We start from the raw sequence: 22,287 nt of genomic DNA on the forward strand, positions 1-22,287 counted from the left end.
CTTAACTCGTGTTTTAAAGAAGAATAAACTGATTTTAGACAGTTCTTTAAAATGGAGATACAGTGTTACAGCTAATCTGATCACTCAGATATCTATAATATTTGACAGTGTCACTGTTTAATATGTATGAGCAGCAGTGGAAGAACTTTACAGATTCTTTACTTAAGTAAAAGTACCAATACAGTAATGTAAATATACTGAATTACAAGTAAAAGTCCTGCAGGAAAAACCTGACTACAGTAAAAGTACATAAGTATTATGAGCTTGATGTAGTTAAAGTATTGCAGTAAAAGTAGTGGTTTGGTCCCTCTGACTGATATATTATTATATATGACATCATTAGATTATTAATAGTGAAGCATCAGTGTTAGAGCAGCATGTTACTGTTGTAGCTGCTGGAGGTGGAGCTAGTTTCAACTACTTTATATACAGTTAGCTAGTTTAGTCCAGTGGTTCCCAACCTAGGGGTTGAGGCCCCTCCAAAGGGTCAGCAGATAAATCTGAGGGGTCGTGAGATGATTAATGGGAGAGGAAAGAAGAAAAAACAAAGTTCTGATACACAAATCTGTTTTCAGTTTTTGGACTTTTCCTCTAATCTTTGATTTTTGCGGAAATATTGGATCATTTGAACATTTATTGAAATGAAAGCATGTGAGAAGTTTAGAGGGAAAAATCACTATTTGGTGGAGCTGTTAACAACTCATAGACATGTGAAATGTGACCCCGACTACACACTGCTTTTTGTAAGACGTCAAAAGCCAAAAAGGTTGGAAACCACTGGTTTCATCTTTAACAATGTGTTGTATTTTAAAAGCTTGTTATATTATCCATTGTGTCAAATCTTCATCTGAAAAGTAACTAAAGCTGTCAAATAAATGTAGTGGAGTGGAAGTATAAAGTAGCATCACATGGAAATACTCAAGTAAAGTACAAGTACCTCAAAATTGTACTTAAGTACTTCAGTAAATTACTTTCCACTACTGCTTGGAGAAAAGAGACTCCCAGTGTGGTTCACACTTTTGTTAACAATATTACCAGTAATGACAAACAGGAGCTCAGTTAATTAAGGTTAATTACTTTATAAGGGATATTAGGACCTAGACAGAGTTGTGCCTCTCACTGAGACTCAATTTGGGGTTAATTCAGCTGTGATCGATCATGATGAGTCTGAAACTGCAAGGGAAGAATTTTGTATATTGTCATTTTTGAAAGCTGCACTTCTCAAATTCAATTTTTGCACTGCCCCTTTAAACACCTTCGATTATGTAAACAGAATAAACCCAAAAAGTTTTACTTTTCAATATTTGCAGCAGGCGTCCTGACAGGTGCGTATTTACTCTTGTTATTACGGTACTTCAGACCACCCGCTGCTCCTCTGTTATCGTCAGTACGGTAGCTGAAAGCCGCAGTCATTCGCTTGTTTATTCCAGAGCTTTGCTGCACCGCTGCCCGACACTCCGCTCAGGCTGATTTCACCTCACTATCTGATACCAAGCTTACTGTTTTCTCTTCGTGCTTCCAGGTAAGTTGCTTAAATTTCATTATAGTCGCAAAATATCCGCATAGATCTTTATTCTGAGGCTTGGAATAAACATATTAATGGCAGTGCGCTTCTCCCGCTGAGCTCTCGCCCCAGAAATTAGTCATACCTGAAAGTAAACTGAGTAATTAATTCTGCTGCAGGGACCAGCGGTCTGTCTGCGAGTTTACAGTCACTTTGTTTTACTTTATATCATTTTTATTCATCATAGCTTGTCATCATATGTTTATTGGAGTATTATTTGGGGATTTTTGTTATTTTGCTGCGATATCAGGCCCATAAAGCATCCTTTTAAACCGCATCATTTGACTAACAGCCCACAGCTCATCTGCGTAAAGGTTACCGTCGGGTGAAATCAAGAGAGAGAGACGCAAAGAAAAGGCTGCGGGGCAGTAATCATCCTCACACGGAATTACCTGACGAGTTGAATATATAGAAGTCTGAGTTCATGCCGGATTTCGAGCACTTCAGATTTTCCTATTCTAGCATGAATCCGGTTCTGGGGGAGAGCGGCTTCCTGGCCCCGCAACAGCAGCACCACCACCAGATGACGGGCCAGACCGACTCCGCCATCCCGGAGCCCGGCTACTTCCTGGGGGACCACGCTGGGTTCGGGCCTGATGGGTTGTCCGGGCTGGACCTGGGCGCCTTGCCACCGTCGGGCCTCGCCTACCTGCACCTGAGCAGCCCCCTGCACCGCGTCCCCCCTGCGGCCACGGCGCTGCGCAACGACCTGGGATCCAACATCAGTGTGCTGAAGACTCTGAACCTGCGCTTCCGCTGCTTTTTGGCCAAAGTGCACGAGCTGGAGCGCAGAAACAAGGTGTTAGAGAAGCAACTGCAGCAGGCTCTGGAGGATAATAAAGGAGGGGAAGGACACCCGAGGCCCCTGACTAAAGAGATGGGGGTGCAGACTGGATTTATCGGGCCTATCCCAGGCAGGCCGGGCCTCATCCCGCTCCACAACGCCAACAACCCGGCCTACCTGCCCGGCGGCCTCCTCTCTCCCACCCTGAACCCCCTTCCTCTCTTTGACAACAAACACCTGCTGGGGAGCAACCTGAACCCCTTTACGGATTCAAACTCCAACCTCACCACTTGCGGTTTCTCCATCAGCCCGGCGCTGAGTCCCTCCGACCCCACCAAACCCATCACCAACATCAACGAGAAATACGCAGATCACACCGGGACAAACACCGACAACACCCTTCCTCCTACTCCCCATCCTCCTCCTCCTCCTCCTCCTCCTCCTCCTCCACGATTCCTCCCCGGGACTATCTGGTCCTTCAACCACACCCGCAGGTTTGGCACCGGGAGGGAGTCGTGCGTCACGGGCCCCGGAGTCTCCTGGACGCACCCGGACGGTGTCGGGGTGCAGATCGACACCATCACACCGGAGATCAGGGCTCTGTACAACGTGCTGGCCAAGGTGAAGAGAGAAAGAGACGAGTACAAGAGAAGGTAAGGATGGTTTAAAGACATTTTCATCAGCAGGATGGAGCTTGTTGAATGTTGAACATGACTGGAGACCTGATTCATTTATAAATTATCTCTAAAACAGACAATTTGGCTGATTAATATGTTTTGCCATTATTATTTTCAGGGTGGAGAAGTTTGTAGAGCTTCATCCTTTCAGAGTGAGCAACTTCTTAATGACAGATGTCCCAGGTCTGCCACAATTACAATAGTTCTCCAATATTAATATATGTCAAGATATGACAAATACACAGTATGCAAAACCACATGATTCAATGCTTTACATCACAAAAAAAACCTCTTCACATGTGTAAATTATTAAAAATGCGTTTTTAATTAGTTAAATAGTTTGCCAGAAATTATTTATTTAAACAACATAATTTTGTAAAACAATGTGATAATTTGATCATATTCTCACCATCCAGTTTCCCCCAAACCCAAAATATTGGCCTGAACAAAGATGACTCACCACACAGCATCAGAGACGGAGGAAACTATGTATAAAAGATGAATTTATTAACACAAATATCACAACAAAACAATCAGTGGCAACAAAATAGTTATTGGTCATTAATGATTAAGTTTAATATCTATAACCAACTGATGTGTTTGTAAAGATGTAGCATGTGTGTGTTTGTTGTGTCCAATAAGTGTGAAGATTCAGTTTTCTACTGCAAAAAATAAATAAAATAAAGCACTTTGACTGAATTCTATAATATTATTATGGATGGTTTGGTGCATCAAGGAGAAAGATCAGAGAAATGTTGACTTAAGTGGCCATAAAAAAATAATTGCATTAAGCAGAGTATCTTCAGGCCCAGCCAGGTTCTGTTCTGGCAGACTGAAGTATTGATTTCTGTTGCAGAGACTCACTGTCACCTGCAGCACCTCACATCTAATCTAATCTCTTTAATGTAAATTAAATAACGCCTCAATCTGGTTAATTATGCAGTTTGTTAGGAGGAAATTATCTTTACATTCTGTCAGGGCTGCAACAATTAGTCAATTCATCCATTAGTTGATCGACAGAAAACTTTTTTTGATAGTTTTTTAAGCAAAAATGCCCCAAAATTCTCAGTTTCAAGCTTATTTAACGAGTATTTTCTGCTTTTCTTTTGTTATTATACGATTATAAACTGAATATCTTTAACTTTTGACTGTTGAGTGTACAACACATATTTAAAGGAGATTATAATAGATATGATGTATCATAATGAAACTACAATTAGTTGCAGCCTCATATTCTTTACAATAAACTTAATGGATAATAACTAATAGCGCAGATCTACATTAGTTTCTGTTTCACAATGTGCTGCATCTGGGCTCTGAAGGTTTTAATCAATAATCTTTCTGAACAGCTGAAACTTGATGCTGATGCACAGCTGAGTGATGTGTTGATCAGAGTTACTGCTGAAGCAGCAATCACTTAACTCTCTCTGGATGTATTATTGTAAATCAATAAGCAGGACGGCGTTCTGGCAACATTTGCTTTAAAGGATTTTTCTTCTTTTTTTTACATTAAATGACATTTATTTGGCAGACGCTTTTGCCCAAAGTGACTCACAATAAGTGCACTAAAACGTGATGGGGGTTTAAGATTTGCTGAATTTGCTGAGCTGCAGCACTTTTCCTCCGTACACTAAATAAATGTATTAATTAAAAAAAAATCCACAAGGACAAGAGTGCAGCTCTTTTTGCATCCATATGATGAAGAACTATGATTTGTCAGGTATTTTAACTCAACAGATTATCCCAAAAACAGCACAGAATGACATATACAATCATATTTTATTGATACTACTAATTCAGATCATTTTTTAAGCTATATTAGTAACTTCCTGTATGTGATAATAAAAAGTAAAACACCTGCACACCTACAACTTTGATAAGTATATGACATTTAGCTCTATGAAAACCTCAGAGACGTCTATAACTTGTTCTTAGTAAGTTATTTGATAGATTACAAGAAACAAACTATTTACTATGAGGAAATATCATCGTTTATGCAGGGCAGGATGCTACAAACAAACACAACAAACAAAAAGCTTAATTTGCAGCTTTTATTTTGTATTCAGACAAACGTATGTAGTAAAATTAGTCATCTGTAACCTATTATCTCTGTAAAGATGTTTGCTTAGCAGGCAGTTTTTGTCCAGCTCTGACCTGCTTCACACTAACACACACACACACTAACACACACACACAATAACACACAAACACACACACACTGACACACAGTGGTCCACTGCTGTGTTATGCTAAAAAACACTGACCTCATTGCTTTGGGCTTCAGCCTGCTGAGGCAGGACGCCACTGCAAGACAAACCTTCCAGTCACATCGATTTCAGAACCAGCTGGATGTTTCACTGAATGGCAACGACTCGCTCTGACCTGTTTGATGTTCACAAACTGCTTAGCGTTTACATTTTACTGTTGCACTAAGCAGTGTTTTAGTTGTTTGCTTTTAAAGCTATGAAACTAAGGGTCAGGAGAGGAAAAGTCCAAATGTTTTTGCCAGTTAGATTGTATTTTGTGCGAATTTTGTGTCCTTAATGTGGTGTGTGTACATGGATTTGATGGTTTTATTGGGTGGAGTTTTTCTTTCACAGCATAGAGTTATGAATAAGGAGTTATTTCAGGTGTCCAGCCATCTGTATGTAATGTATTGGTCATTTTCCTACATAGACAGACAGTTGAAGCACTTCCAGGTTTGGATGGACATGAATTAGGAAATATCAGGTTCATTGATTAAAAGTTAAAGGTACAAACCTGTGGACATAAAGAAACCTTTAAGACACATGTTAACTACAGTTCCCAGGATGCATTCCGGTTAGAAACATCCAATCACAGAGCTTAAAATTCTGTTTCATGTACCGCTAAAGATCACAGTTTAGTTCTGGACGACTTGGACGACTACGCTGCAGTGTGTTTTGTTTTTCTTTGCGATGACAAAGCGTTGCAAGTTTACTGCAGCTCTGATTCATGCCTGTGATTGGCTTGGTCTCCATAGCAACAGCAGCTAAGGCTCATGGGTATTGCAGTTTTTACAGCCATGCACCATACTTCAAGAGTGAAACAGTTACATTTAACGGCCATAATATAAACTTTTAGAAATACTGAGGGCTCTGGCACACCCTCAGATAATTTGATCAGAAATTTAATTTTTTTTAAATTATTTTGATTTTTTAATGTTTTATTTATTCAGTTACATGTTCAGTTATACATTCTAAGTAAGTTTTAGTTCCCACCATGAAGGTTTAAATGTTTCAAAGCTCTTTCTGACCTTTTTTGCAGGCAAAAAGTCGTCAAATTTAAAGATCTCCTCCCGTCATTTTTAAAGACAAACCTAAATACTCTGTTTGGAAGAATAATTGGTGTGTGTTCAATTACATCTAGTCCTTCTCCCTGATTGAAAAAACCAGAGGAGAGGAGACTTTAAAGTTATTGAATCTAAAAATACTGGAATCAACTTGAAAAATATACCCATCAGTTTTAAACACTAGAATGTAAACTTCCCTCAAGTAAACACACTTCTTCTTCTCTCTGAAAATGTTCTGACTTTTGCTACAACTTACAAAAAAAAGAAAATATTTCAACTTTTTTATTTTTGTGCAGCTGATACACATTTTTGTACAAACTATAGAGAGTGTTCTGGGTTAAAGTTGACCCATATTTATTAAAAAAAATCAAATAAATGCTAAAAAATGATGCATTCTGGGTACACATTCACTGAAATCCTGATGGCTGTTTTATGTAACATAAGATGATAATATAGTGTGACTGTGAATGTTTTTTCTCCATAAACAAATAGTGTAAAACCTGACAAAGCCATTTATTAATGACTGATGAGGTATTTATGTATGAAAGATACATTTGTGGTTCAGAGAATAATCATGAAGGGATACTTTGAAGGGTCAGAATATCAACAGTATGTAAGGGGTTAAAAACATCTTCAGATGTTAATCTGAGGAGGAGTTTAAAGGTGTTTTTGTGTCTCTGTGAGCGTTTGATGGGATTATCTGTCTAAGTGAAAGTTTAACCTGAGCTGTTGTTTTTTTTTTTATCACCATCCTGCTGTTCTCTCCTTTCTCCTTTTCCCTCCTTCTCTCTTTCATTTTCCTCTTCTTCCTTTTTGTTTCTCTCTCTCTCTCTCCCCTCCTCCTCCTCCTCCTCCTCCTCCCCTTCCTCCTCCTCCTCCCTGCTGGGTGGTTTTGTCCTGGTACCTGCAATGCAGCACTGGCCTGTGACCGCCAACAGTGATGTCACCCAGTCTGCCGTCTCTCTCTCTCTGTCTCCATTTCTATCTCTTACCCTCTGCCTCCCCTCTCTCACTTTCTCTCCTCTCGTTTCTCCCTCTCCACTTTAATGCTCTCTCTCTCTCTCTTTCTTCTTTGTTGGTTTGCTGCCGTCCCTGTTGACTCCTCTTCCATCTACGTCCTTCTGTGTCTCTCCTCACCCCCCTTTTCTTTCACTCTCTCACACATGCCCGCTCCTCATTTCAGCCCCCCCTCTCTTCTCCACCCCCTCCCCTCTCCCCCCTCGTCCCATGTGAGCCTCTGCAGCGTCAGACAGGCGCTGACATCATCATTAACATCGTCATCCCTGAGTCACGCCACTCCAATCAACCCCTGCAGATTTTTGTTCTCTTTCTTTCTCAGTTTACGATGATTCATTTCAATTAAGCTTTATTGTTTCAATGTTTTTGACATTTCCGAAAACATGTCGCCAAAAAAGTATGTGGAAACCTGAACTTTACAGCCACATGTGATAATCTGCTGCTACTGTTACAGCCTCTAAAGTGAACGACTATCTTGCCCATGTGTTTACTTCAGGGGTTCGGGTCTGGTTGCAGATAATTGTGGGTCGATCCTGGTACAGAGCTTTGCTGGTGCAGGTTTGCAAAACTGAACCCTTGCAAGCTGCTGGTTCCAGGTTGGGGCTGTTGGCTGTGATTGGTCAAACAGATGTGTCTTCACACAACAACACAGCATTTCTATGTGTACATCAGAAAGGACTTTTTATAGCGAGAAACAACGGGGAGCAGATTTTGTACTCTGCAAACATTACATCCAATCCTTAATGGTTCAAGCAGTCGGCATTCCAGTTCATCCCGGAGGTTTTGGATGGGGTTGAGGTCAGAACTCTGTGCAGCCCAGTCAGGTTCTTCCACTGTTAACTGGGAAAAACATTTTCAATTTCTATTCGGTCAGCAGAATCTCTTTCTGTCTTCAGAAATCACTTGAAGACCTACAGCACCTTTTCCAAGAGCACCTACTCACCTATATGCTCTTTCTTTATCTCTCGATCCTTCTCTAGCTCCTTCACAAGAAAAAAAAAAATCAACTTCTTCTTGCACCTGCAGCCTTGTGGCACTTACGCCAGGTGGGACATGAAACTGAGTGCTGAGACGATTCTTCTCAAAGGCATCTGGAGTTTGGATTGTGCCTCATTTGTACGTTGCTTTGGACAAAAGCATCTGTCAGATTGATAAATGTATTTCTTTATGAAGCTGGTTTTGTGCATTGTCATGTTAAAACAGAAAAGGGCATCACCAAAAGCTGTAAGCACATTATTGTCACCGTATGCTGCAGCATAAAGAGTTTCCCTTAATCAGATCTAAGGGGTTTACCAGGGAAAAACAAGCCCAGGTGTGTCCACATACTTTTGTCCATATAGTGTGAACATGCACGTGCATTGTCTCCACATGCTTAAACGCTCACTGTACTAATAATAGAGAACAGAAGCAAATGTCAGCTCTCTCATCTTACCGATATCACCTCCTATTATAGATGACGTGAAGGTGCAGTGAGTCCCAGTGTGTGTGTGTGTGTGTATGTGTGTGTGTGTGTGTGTGGAATGATAATAGAGTAAGAGAGATCTCACCTTGTGTAAAGATACAAGAAGGCCACCCGGGCTGCTTATTGGCAGTGATACTAGCTCACTGTTGTTTTTACCTCCCTCTGCAGGTCTTAAACACACCTGCTGCAGCCACACAGGAGTCGGGACTTATTTTGCCTCCTGTTAGCTTTTTTGCATCTGTGAGGAAAGAGAAGTTAACACAGGGAGAGCTCTATGTAGCCTCAAAAAGTCAAAAAAACATTATACATTTCATACCACTGCTAGAAAAACATCCCTCAAGTGTGTAGATTGATTTCTCCTGTTTCTCCAGGAAGCTGTTGGTTTCAGTTCAGTATGCTGAGTCTTGCTTGAGATCGATGATCCATCACAATGTCATTATTTTTCTTGCGGTCAGAGTTTTGTTGTTGTGTGATGGTGCAAGCAAAAAAAAAAAGTTATTCCTCTTTGTTAAGTTGAGATTTGAAAGTTGGCTGTCGACTCAGCAAAGGGATAGCTTGACATTTATAGAGAAATATGTTTCTTTGCTTTCTAATCGAGACTTGAATGAGAAGATTTAAACCGCTACTGTTTTTGTACTGTGAGTATAAAGCTAGAGCCAGGAGGAAATTCATTCATTCATTCAACACTTCTAAAGCTCACTAATTAACACCTGATACCTTGTTTGTTAATGATGTAGTTTATAAGTGAATAACATACTGTAACTGTAGCACATAAGGTGACATACAGGTGAAAACAAACCAGAAACAACATATTAATTCATGAGATTTGAACGTGTTTGTAGGTGTATTTATGAAGTTTGCACAGAGCCAGGTCAGCTGTTGCCATCTGATTTTAACCTCTATGCTACGCTAAGCAAACATCCTAAAATCATTAAATTGTATTAACTGGGAAATCTTTAGTGGACCAGCTGCTCCGTACCAGTGGAACATATCGACAGCCGGCCGCATCGCTGCAGAGCCACGTGTTGAGACTGACAAACAGATCTTGAGTAGCAAGGACATCAGCTGTGACAGTGTGACACTCTCTGTCTCTCTGCAGTCTCTCTGTTCAGGAGGATCATATCTGCAGCTCAAATAACACCATAATCCTGATTTTATTTCCTCTCATACACGCCTGATCACCAGTATAACCAGTAGAAATCAGCCTGGAGTCAAACTGCAACGTTAATGTGATTGTAGCTGAACGATTGAATTGGAAATTGTCTCTGTTGACATGGAGCTAATTTGAATCGAGGTCATCCGCCAGAGACATGAAGTCTTCATTTCAGAGCTACAGCTGCTCGGAGGAGTTGAGTCTGTATGAAGGACAAACGGATCATAAAGACGACAGCAGCAACAATTACTCAACTAATCAATTAGTTGATTAATAGAAAATTAATCGCCAGCTGTTTTGATAATCATTTAATTATTTTGAGTCTTTTTTTTTTTAGAAACAATGTCCAAATTCTCTGATTTCAGCTTCTTAAATGTGAATATTTTCTAGTTTTTAATCTTCTATGACAGTAAACTGAATATCTTTGGGTTATTGATTGTTGGTCGGAACAAAAAAGAGACATTTGGAAACACTGATCAACATTTTTTTGCCATTTTTAGATATTTTATAAACCAAACTATTAATAGATTAATCAAGTAAATAATCGGCAGATTAACTGATAAATTAAATAGTCGTTTGTTGCTGCTCTAAAGGATTTGAACCTTTTCTTTGTCATATATGATAGTAAACTTGATATCTTTGGGTTTTGGACTGTTAGTCCGACAATATGAAGGAGACTTTGAATGCATCGATGTTTTAATGCTGGAATGACCGATCGATTTACCTATCGCTATGAGTTCATATTTGTATTAGACATTAGATATTGATCACATTACAGCATAAGTTAAATTCCTCCAAATGAGATGAGGTGTGATTCAGTCCTGCAGTGTACAGTATGTGCAACGTCTGTCTCTGCTATCTATTTATTTTTATCTTCTCTCCATAGTGACTGAGTAAGTGTTGCAGTGTGATGTTCATGCTCTACGTGCACGCCTCATGTTCTCTCCTTATGTAACACATGCTGAGTAATACTAGAGGTGGTGAGAGGAGCCTTGATGCTGTGTGACAGTGTAGGTCAGTCAGGTAACAGTGGTGGGTTCACGGCTGATTATTTTCATTATCGGTTGGTTATTTTCTTGATTAATCGTTCAAAATGTGAGAAAACAGTGAAAAACCTCCTCTTATAACCGCCTCTTATAATTTCTTAGAAACCATCTTCAAATGTTTTGTTTTGCCTGACAAACAGTCCAGAATCCAGAAGATATTCAGTTTACTATCATATAAGACAAAGAAAAGCTTCATATCCTCACATTTGAGAAGCTACGACCAGCAAATATTTAGCACTTTTCTGGAAAAAATGACTAAAATGATTATTTGATTATCAAAAATAGTTGCCAATTAATTTTCTATCAATGAAGAAATGTATTAATTGACTAATTGTTGCTTCTCAAAGTGCGTTTAAACCTACAAAAACAGGCTGAATCTTAACTCACCTCTGAAAATAAGGCAAGTTGCTGAGGTTGTAACTGTCTTGCAACCAAATTATAATCACTGATCCAATCAGTGTCAAGCTAAAAAATAAAAAAATACCCAATAAAACAACTGGAACTACAACTAAAGATAAAAATATCACTTGAGAATCAAATATAAAAGCATAAATAGTCCAGCAAGTTGGCAGTTTGAATCCTGGAAATATCTGGAATAAAATTTGGCTGAAGAGTTCAAATCTGGAGCTTGTTGTACTGGAAATATGTCGATGTATGAATGTGATGAAGATGCAGCAAACCTCATAAATACATGTTAAAAAATATGAATACAAAATGTTGTGCAGCTCCAGCAGAGATGTTCATCATATTGTTGTTAAAAAATATTTTCTGCTCCATACTGCTGATTTATTCTACATACTGTAATTCTCTGTATCACTTCATTCATACTCGTTATGTTTTTGTGTGTTTGTAGATGGGAGGAAGAGTACACAGCCAGAATAGATCTGCAGGAGAAGGTGGTTGAACTGGAGGAGGTAATACTGTTACTGCAACCTACACACACACACACACACACACACTAACCCTAACCCAACCCTAACCATAACCATAACCCTAATCCTGACCCTAACCCTAACCCTAACCCTGACCATAACCCTAACCCTGACCCTAACCATAACCATAACCCTAACCCTGACCATAAACCTAACCCTAACCCAGACCCTAACCCTAACCCTGACCATAACCCTAACCCAAACCCAAACCCTAACCCTAACCCTGACCATAACCCTTACATTCATTTCCTGGAGACTTACCCTGACCCTAAACTTAACCACTGACCCAAAACTCCACTTTTTGGGGGGCATGGCTTTTGTCCACAATTGGACAAGCCATCTTCAATCAACTGGTCTTAAGTCTGTGTCCACGAAAATGGCTTAAGTCATACCGACACACAAACAAAAATGAACTATATCCAATAATATCCAGTATTTACTTCACTTATTTGACTTCTATTCAGCTTTTCTCACCTACATCTAGTTCTTCTTCCTCTTCATAATAACAAATAATGTTAGAAATGATGAACTACATTCTCTTTGTGCTACAGAGTTTATGGGAAATATGAAACAAATACCCTTTTATCTATTGCAAAAAACATTTTCACATGAATACAGTAAATTATTGCTTATTGTTGATTAAAGTTTAATACAGGTCTGATCAGATTCTATAGGTTTGACAGAGAAGAACATTCATAAACCTCCTGATGGTAAAATTAACAGCACAGATGTATGAATCTGCAGAACTACTACTGTCATTTATTATCAGAAACTCATCTATATGAATAACTTCCTACTACTGTGTGTGTGTGTGTCTGTGTGTGTTTTTGCAGGATCTGCAGGAGAGCGAGGTGTGTCAGGATGAACTCACTCTCAGGGTGAAGCAGCTGAAGGCTGAGCTCGTTCTCTTCAAAGGACTCGTCAGCAACGTGAGTCTGTTCTGAGCTGCGTTCAACTTTATTTTTTTGTATTTAGTAGGAAAAATATTTTGAAATTGGCCTCAAATCTAGTTTAGAATTCCTCTTTTTTGATTGTTTTTTTTTTTATATAGATTTTTATTTATTGAAATCTTTTTATTTTCATGCATTCAAATCCATTTTTACAAGCTGTCATCATTAGATAATTAAAAATGTTCTGACAAAGTATTTACTGATAATTTATTGCTTGCCGTCATGACTCAGCAAGATGTTCAGCTGGCATGAAGAACATTTATCAATCTGTCAGTTACCCATCATTGATGACCCTACACCAAAACAGGACTAGATTATTTAAAGGATAATATCTCTATATTTTTGTTATTGTAAACAAATCTCATGTACAGAGTATTGTGTGTGTATCCAGAGCCTGATATATGTTATTCCTCTGTGCCGTAGACCTCCGTTGTTGTCTAAAAAATATTAAAAACACATCAATGAGCCACACTGCTGCACTGGGTGACATGGTCCTTCATTATGAAGAGTTTGGTCACGTTAGTTTGTTCAAAAACAGCTCCAAAGAATAATAACAGCATCACATTTTCAGTCTCCAGAGAGTAGTTCTGTGTAAGGCACTGAGCATGTGCTTTGCTAGCTTTGTTCTGCTACATATAACACACACAATACTTGTAAGTAGGATCAATTCAATTTATTGGTGGTTTGGTTCTGAACATAAGATTTGTTGACAGTAAGAAAAATATAGAAAATTGCCAGCAAATCCTTTAACTAAATGTAAAAAGATGAAAAATCTTCTCCGTCTGTCCATCAGAACCTGTCAGATCTGGACAGTAAGATCCAGGAAAAGGCCATGAAGGTTGACATGGATATCTGTCGCCGCATCGACATCACCGCCCGCCTCTGTGACGTCGCCCAGCAGAGAAACTGTGAGGACATGATTAACATCTACCAGGTATGTCTGTGATGATAAAATACATTCAACAAATCATCCGCCTTCACCTTTAAATAAACAAACCGGTTTCCTCCCAGCAGGTGGCCACGCCCCCCTCCACCTTGAACCGCCGGGCCAGGAAACACAGCGGCCAGTCGGCGAAGAATGGGAATGGGGACGGAGATGAACTGAGCATGTCTGAGAGCGAGGGAGGCGGGGCTAAGGACGAGGAGTCGTGCAGCTCGTCGGCCAATCAGATCAACGAGCAGATGCAGAGGATGCTGAATCAGCTGTAGGTGTTTTTTTTTTTTTTTTACCTTTAATGATATTTAAACACACTTGTGTTAAATCATCATGTAGTTGACATGTCTAATGTGTGTGTGTGTGTGTGTGTGTGTATGTGTGTGTGTGTGTGTGTGTGTATGTGTGTGTGTGTGTGTGTGTTCTGTGCAGTAGGGAGTGTGAGTTTGAGGATGACTGTGACAGTCTGGCCTGGGAGGAGACGGAGGAAACTCTTCTTCTGTGGGAGGATTTTCCTGGATACTCACTGGGAGTGGAAACACAGGGAGAGGTACGACTACACACACACACACACACACACACACACACACACACACACACACACACACACACACACACACTCTTTCATATCTATCTTATATTCTTACAAAGAGAAAAAACTAAGTGTCACTTCACCCAAATTCCAAAAAAACATTCTCAAACTGTCAGATTATTTTGGTTTATCTGCTGAAGTGCTGAGATAGCAATTTATAAAGATTTGCTTAGAGCATAAAAATTATTAGACAACAACATATTTCCTGAAACTGTGTGTTCTGAGGATTATCAAGAGTAACAGAGACAACAGTTGACTGTATGGAGACAAAACTCACTGCGTGGATAGAAAATGTCTTGTAATTTGCGTGAATTGAGCCTTTTATGATATTATCTCGGAGTAATATTGCAACTAATGCTTATTTTCATTATAAATTAATCTATAGTTGTAGTTTTTTGTTTTGTGAGATTAACTGACTAATAAGTTAATTAATGAAAAGCAGGAAAAAGGCTGTGAAGTGATTTGAAAATGAGAAGCACTTTAAAATCAGTTGTGCATCTCACAGGAAGCCAGTAGAGGGATTTTAGTCAGAGGGTGAGATGTAGTGGCTGCAGTGTTTGGAACCAGTATTAGATGTTTGATCAGGTTCTTAGGAAGACCAGTGAGATGACTATTGTCACTTTTCTTTCAGTTGTAAAAGGTCACTTTAGTGGCATTTTGAATGTGTGCTTCAAAATTTAAATTACTGACATAATAAATCCAGAATTATCCAAAGAAGGCACCAGTATAGAGAGCCGAGGTCATGACATCACGTCGGGGCCTCTGTTCCAATAACTTCTGTAACTCACTGAGCATTTTTTTCATGTTGTTCCTGGAGTTTATTTTTCATATTCTAAGACAACTCAGCATCTGATACAGCACTTGCTTTTAGTAGTTGAGACTTTGCCATTTCAACAAGGTTAAATGATTTTTTTTTTGTATTAAAAAAACAAAAATTACAGCTCCCATAAAAATTTTGGCATCATGGGTACTCACACCATCGTAACTTATCATCCATATCCATAAAATTCACAAACAAATGTATGTTTTATGAGAAAATATGAAATACATATTGAATAAACAACTATATTAGATAATTTTTTGTTTTTTAAAATTTAACATGTATCCATGTGTTTACCTGATCTAAACATGGAGTGAACAACACGACATATTGTTGAGAAACTCTCTGCTTCAAGGCTGAGTTTTTAATTATTTAAACACACAGTTTTTTTTTTTTACTTCTGAGCAGAATCTGGAAATTCCAGTTTCACCTCGACTGAAAAGCAGATCTCATCAAAAGTATATCTGCAGGCTAAATCAATAGTGAGGAGTTAGAGCAGCTTTAGATGTAACATCACGGCCATCAGATCGTGTGTCATAGAGAGGCTGCAGTCATCAGCAGCGTTTCCTGCAGTGTCCCCCCATCCAGCTACGTACGGATCTAGTTTCCCAGCGTCAGGGAAGCCACTGGTCTTTCCTGTCAGTTTGACTTTGCCCCACTTATCTGAAATGACCTGTTCTTAGTCTGTTATGACATTTAACTACAGCAGCCTGTTGTTTGTGAGTTCAGTCCTGATGATGCAGGACGGCTGCTGTCTATCCTGGTGACCTGAAAGCTGTTTTTAACCAGATAAGCTCAGAAAGGTTAATGACTGGATTAATGAAGAGCTGAAAGAAGCTACAGGGAAACATACAGAGATTACACACACTCAGGTGTTTTCACATTTCTTGATCGGTTACATCATTATCTCAGTCTCTCTCCTCTGCTCCACTGTTTCTATCAGCAGGTCTCAACGAGGGGAGTCACATCTACCTGCTACATGATGCACATTTCCTAATTTGGACATCACTCCTGGAGCTACTGCCACTTGAATTTTCTAAAATTAAAAGCATAATAAAAATAAAAACAGGATTTTTAAGCCTCTTTCCACTTTTAATCGAATACAAATAATTTTGCTGCCTTAACAAATACAGATACAAATACAAATACTGGGCTCTCTGCACATCCCTAGTGGGCAGGTTCTTGCATCTCTTTCACTCTTCTCAAGCTCTGAGTGCTGAAATTATAAATGGATTCATCAAAATGTATCCTCAATAAATGTGATAAAATGATTCATCAAGGAAAACTCCCAAATTTTCAATGGTTCCAGCTTCTTTAAAATGATCTGCTGTTGTGTTACATCATCTCTGTGCCCCCCCCATCCAAAATGTTTAAATTGTCTCTTTCTTTCTTTCCCACACTGACAAACACTCTCTTCATCCAGCTGCAGCAGCAGGAGGAATCCATCGAGAAGGTGATTAATGACACGGAGTCTCTGTTCAAATCCAGAGAGAAAGAATACCAGGACACCATCGGCCAGATAGAGGTGAGACCTTCTGTGTTTATTATGTTGTCAAGACAAACACGTGTTTATATAGTCACGTTGTGAGCATTTACCACTAACATGGAGTCAAAAAGTGCCTCTAACAAGGTTTTATAGTTGTATAAGTAATTGTAGAAAGAACTGTTCCCAAGTAGTTATAGTACTCGTATAATGGGAGTAATAATACCAGTTTTATTGATATTTTTTCATTTTTCTGTCCTGATCAGTTGGAATTGGCTACAGCCAAGAGTGACATGAACCGTCACCTGCACGAGTACATGGAGATGTGCTCAATGAAAAGAGGCCTGGACGTCCAGATGGAGACCTGCAGGAGACTCATCACACAGAGCGGAGAAAGGTAACACACACACACACACACACACACACACACACACACACACACACACACACACCTAATCATAATTGTTTGTGTTGACTTATGGTTGGTTTGGATTTGCTAATATACAGTACTTAGTTTCCAGTTTATTAGGTTAAAAATAATTAAAACTAATGTAGTCTAATACAGCAGCCCTGCAATAAATCATCCATGAAGGTTATAATGTCCAGTTCCTCAAAACTGTTTACAGAGTTGTTGATTGACGTTTGTGGTCCGAGGGCAGTTTATAATGTTAAGTAGATCCTCTACCCCTGATATAAATGGTGTGAACAAAATACTTCTCAGTGTAACACAAATATAAAACAGCACCACAAACTACAGCCTCCATAATGACTGCAGAGTTGAATCACCTCTTGAAAACAGTTTCAACAAACACACAACATTATGACCTTCATGGAGGTGAGAGTTACTGCAGGATCTACCGAATAAACTGGTGAAAGAGTGTATTTACACATTACAAAATGCTTTAGAGACACATGTTTGCTCAGCTGATTTCCAGCAGGAGATTATTCCAGAGTTTTGGAGCAATGACGGCAAATATCCAACCAGCTTCTGTCTGTAGCTGAACAACAACCAGTCAGCACACAAGCAGGAGTGTGTAGAGAGAGACGGCCCCAGTGTGTGCCTCCATATTATTATTATTATTATTATTATTACATTTGAGACACAAAGCTTAGAATCAGTTTTTATGAAGGATTCATTTCTTGAAGATCTTTTTGAAGCTCAAAAGGATGTTGATCAAAGTTAGACCAGGTTTTCAAAGAACAATTAGTCAACAGGAAATTAATAACTACTTAGATTATCTATAAAAGTTACAAGTCAGTTTTCAAGAAAAAATGCCAAAAATACATCAACTACATGTTCAGTTTTGGTTCTAAATGTGGATGTTTTCTGGTTTTCTTAGTCGTATACAATAAAAAACACATTACTTTGTAATATGGGAACTGTGTTAAATATTTTTTGCTATATTCTGATGTTTTTTAGACCAAATGATTTATTGAGAAAGTAATTGGCAGATTAGGCAGATTAATTGATAATGAAATTTATCATTAGCTGTAGCCCTTAGTGCTTAGATTTGTGATGCAAATGTAATAATGCAGAAGAGGCACAAACTGAGGATAAATCAGGACCTGCCTGCGTCTTAAAACACCAAAAAATAAAATGTAAAGATAATGAAAACAGAGTAAAAAAGCAACATGTTGGAAAGTTTGAACCAACAGAGAACAGAGCAGCTTTCTGTCCTTTCAGGTTCTCTCTCTCTCTCTCTCTCTCTCTCTCTCTCTCTCTCTCTCTCCCTGTACAGGAAGTCCCCGTCTCTCATCACGCTGACCGACTCTGACAGTGAGGAGAAAGAGAGGAAGAAGCCGGCTCTTGCCACCGACTCTGACAGCGATTCTTACTTCGAAGCCAACGCCGCCATCCCTCCTCTGACTTGGAGGAAGCCCTAACACACACTGTTACACACACACACACACACACACACATCCTGCTGGTCGTCATGCCAACGCTCTTGTTATCCTCTAGTGCTGTCTTCATTATTCTAAAATCAGAGCCAGCAGATGTCATGAGTCTTTTCTTGATCTTTAAGCTTCTCTGAGAGCAACCAGTCTGATGTTGTTTGATCATTTTCACCGACTCAGTCAACATGACAGCAGGTGAATTAGAGCAAAAGGTGTCTGACCAGGTGTTTGAAACAGACTTCAATCTGTTTCAGGTGGCGGGAAAGTTACACCATCTTACCTAATAAAACCCCATAATCTGCTTGCAAAGCTTGTATAGAAAAAGAAGCAAGTTAAGGGCACTGGTGGAAAGATAAAACGCTTCATCAGAAAAAAAAAAAGCAAGAATAAATCTTCACTGTGTGTTACTGCTGCCCTCCGGTGGTCTTCAGCTGTAACTACACCTCAGTGAAGGTCAACCAGAACAAAATGGCACTTTAAAAAGACACATTCACTCATTTTTTAAATTTTTTTTTTGCCTTTGATGCTCCTGAGAGATGAGATTAATAGGATGCATTTTATTTTTTAGTTTGCACATGTATCTTGCTCTTTAGCGCAGGAGCTAATTCTTTTTCTGCACAGTTTCTGTAATAATGCCTGTCAGCTGCAGGTCCAGACAGAGGACAGAAGAGCAGTGTAAATGCACGAAGAAATAGTTTGCACATAGACTGTCATGTAGTGGTTAAAAGTGATTGTATGAACAGTTATTTCCACTTATTTATTGCAATAAAGTGCTTGCTATTTTTTAAAATTCTATTCCATATTTTATTTTATGATTTTACAAAATGTAACAAGTATAGTAGAAGTTAAGTTCATAAAATATAAATTGCCTGATAACCATTTTTTTCTGGGACTTTACTACAGGTACAGGAACTATAAGATGACAAGTCCTCCATCTATCTACGCCCAAACTGCCTTAAAGATATCCAGTACTTGAGAAAAATGACACCTTCTGATTTAAAAAAAAGAACAGTTTTCCTGCATCTGAAACGCCAAAGCTACCACTAAGGACGCTGAAGTCATGTCCTTGGTATGGTTTATGGGAATATTTTAATGAGTTTTGAGGTGTTTTTTTTTGTTGTACAATTACAAATTACACATGTTGGATTTTTAAAAGGCTGATTCTGATATTCTTTAGGGTCAATATCTTTAAATGTGACTGTCTTTATTGTTAAAAATTAAGTGAAATTACACTACAAAGTTAAATTTAGTTAAATTCTGAGAAATGTGGACTAAATATAATGTGAACATTTTTAATTTACAGACTTTTAGGGGTCTAACAGGATTGTGCAGTGACCCTGACCACATTCTTAATAATAATCTTATATTGTAGTTAACGCAGACTCAACCCTGACACCATCTGTAAACACTGTTACATCATTTGCATGGAGAAAAGTTACCAAAGGTGCAAGAATTTATAGATTTGTTATTTTAAACAGTTTTCACAGAGTCAGAATCAAAAGCAAAGCCTGAGAAGTTTTTACTGTTTGTTTTTTTTTTAATTTTCTTTTTCTATTAATTTGGAATTTTTTTTAATTGCAAGTTTTTATTTTATTTTCCGATTTTTACATGTGTCTTTTTAATTGTTTTATTGTTTTTGTTTGTTTTTTGGGTTTATGTATGACCAAACACACGGTCACTTACGGCGTATAAATGAAGTATTTTTATTTGCTAAAATGAGTATAAGAAAAAATCTGTGAATATAGTTTTTAAGATAAATGAACTAATCTTTCAACTGATTTTTCCTCTAAATCTAAAAAAAGGGAAGGTGTCACATTTTTCAAATTTGTTACCAAATTATAGTGGAAGTCAATGGGTTATGAAATAATTACCCTCAAAATCCCACACAGCCCGTTTCATACATTTCTACTGTAAAATGTGTGAACAGATTTGTTTGAAAGGACTCGTCTGAGATTTTGACAGTTGGCATCAACAGAATTATATTAAGAGCTTTTTATTTTTATTTTTATTTAACAAAAATCGAAAAACCTATTTTACGAAATCTTTGTCCTTGAAACCTGTACAGTTTGTAAAGGCTAAATACTGTATCTAATGTATATAATAAGGCTGTGTATAATGCTGAACTAATGAATGCTGAGTAAGTTATTATGTCAATTTAGTTGAGATCAGTGCAATTTAAAATTTTATTCATATATCATTTAGTTTGAACATTGCATTTGCTGTTGATTGAACTATTTGTAGTTTCATAGCACTTAAATTAGCAAATAAGTATTTTTTAACAAGGTTTCAGAGCAAAAAACACGTCCAGAAATGTTAAAAGTTGAATTGATTTGACTTTTATCGGCTGGATGATCAGAACAACTTTGAGTTTGCGTTCTTGTTTGTTTGAGGACTCATATGAATGTTTCACAGTTTACAGTTCACCTCTTCAAACACTGACACATCTCTCATTAAGTGAATGTCTTGCTTATTCAATAACCTGCCATGTTTACCACAGAAAACAGACCCGTTAAAGGAACACGTTTAGTTTTAGTCTCGTAATTTTTCTTCATTGTGCACATTTCTAGTTGTGACTAAATATCTGAAATGACTCATTTCCATAGTATTATTTTATCAGTTTACATTTTTGTACAGATAGTTACAAGTGCCCAGTGAAGAAATGGACTAAAATTCAAAATGTTATATTGTTCCTTTAATGCCAAGAATGCAACTAAGCAACTGCAAGTGTACAATATACTTTAATAATAAAGCAAAATAGACAAACATCACTCACCTCATGAGACTACTGATGCTGCTTTAACTGAACTGTTGAGATCTATATTAACAAAAGTGTAAATAGCATCTGTTGAGAGAGCAGAACATGGAGAAATGCTCTAAACGAGCATGTGAAAATTACAATAAAAACGACTTATAGACCTCATGAAACACAAGTTAGAGCCTGTGAATGAGTGTGTGTGACTCAGATCAGCTGATTAAACAAGAAATGGGGGTGAAAGGTACATATAGAAAAGAATGACAGGAGTGAAAGAGTCTGTGAGGAGAGGGACTGAATTCCTTTTCCTCGTTAAAATGACGGGTGAAATGCATGATGGTGATTGAAATAATGTTACTGAGATCAGATGATGTTGGTGAATTTATGAGATTTGAGAAGTAGAAGAAGTCGTTATTGTTTTCATGAGGTCTTTAACTTGTTTTCTTTCAGTCACAATGTGCAGAGCTGAATGTTTGATCTGAAGCAAAATGAAAAGTTGCACAGAATAAAGTACTTGAAAGAGTCTCTGTTGTGTCCGTTTGTTGTTTACAGAAGTGGAAAGTAACTCTGATTCTACTTAATTATATTTACTATACTTAAGCATTTCCATTGGATGCTACTTGTACATTTCACTTCACTACATTTGAAAACTACACAATGTAATAGGGCTGCAGCTAACGATTATTTTCTTGATTAATTGATTAGTTGTTTGGTCCATAAAATGTCAGAAAATGGTGAAATGTCTTCTTTTCCCGACTAACAGTCCACAAGTCAAACATATTCAGTTTACTGTCACAGAAACCAGAAAATATTCATATTTGAGAAGCTAGAATTTAAGTAAAAGTACTATTATTATATTGATGCATTAATGTGTACGCTAAGCAGCATTTTACTGCTTTTGGAACTAAATATACT

At 38.2% G+C, this 22,287-nt stretch overlaps 1 protein-coding gene across 3 annotated transcripts; it reads left to right on the plus strand.

Annotated features, from left to right (window-relative positions):
- Positions 1-1,398: 1,398 nt before the first annotated feature.
- On the plus strand, positions 1,399-21,895 carry iffo1a (intermediate filament family orphan 1a). Of its 3 annotated transcripts, none has more exons than XM_067612060.1 (10): positions 1,399-1,522; positions 1,857-3,001; positions 11,867-11,927; positions 12,779-12,874; positions 13,689-13,829; positions 13,907-14,100; positions 14,262-14,379; positions 16,665-16,766; positions 16,991-17,121; positions 18,464-21,895. In XM_067612060.1, the coding sequence occupies exons 2-10, from the start codon at positions 1,989-1,991 to the stop codon at positions 18,606-18,608; spliced, it is 2,001 nt and encodes a 666-aa protein (XP_067468161.1). In that variant the 5' UTR covers positions 1,399-1,522; positions 1,857-1,988; the 3' UTR covers positions 18,609-21,895. The 3 variants fall into 3 exon arrangements, with proteins under 3 accessions (XP_067468161.1, XP_067468164.1, XP_067468163.1); XM_067612063.1 differs by having other exon boundaries at positions 14,265-14,379; XM_067612062.1 differs by having other exon boundaries at positions 13,910-14,100.
- The last annotated feature ends 392 nt before the right edge of the window (positions 21,896-22,287 follow it).

Source organism: Thunnus thynnus, chromosome 15, assembly GCF_963924715.1.
Source record: "Thunnus thynnus chromosome 15, fThuThy2.1, whole genome shotgun sequence".
Taxonomy (NCBI): domain Eukaryota; kingdom Metazoa; phylum Chordata; class Actinopteri; order Scombriformes; family Scombridae; genus Thunnus; species Thunnus thynnus.

Bases quoted from the DNA above. Each gene is read 5' to 3' on its own strand.
- iffo1a (XM_067612060.1), top strand. From the start codon at position 1,989: ATGCCGGATTTCGAGCACTTCAGATTTTCCTATTCTAGCATGAATCCG. The intron at 12,875-13,688 runs GTGAGTCTGTTC...TCTGTCCATCAG, and splicing joins TCAAAGGACTCGTCAGCAAC to AACCTGTCAGATCTGGACAG. The intron at 13,830-13,906 runs GTATGTCTGTGA...GTTTCCTCCCAG, and splicing joins ACATGATTAACATCTACCAG to CAGGTGGCCACGCCCCCCTC.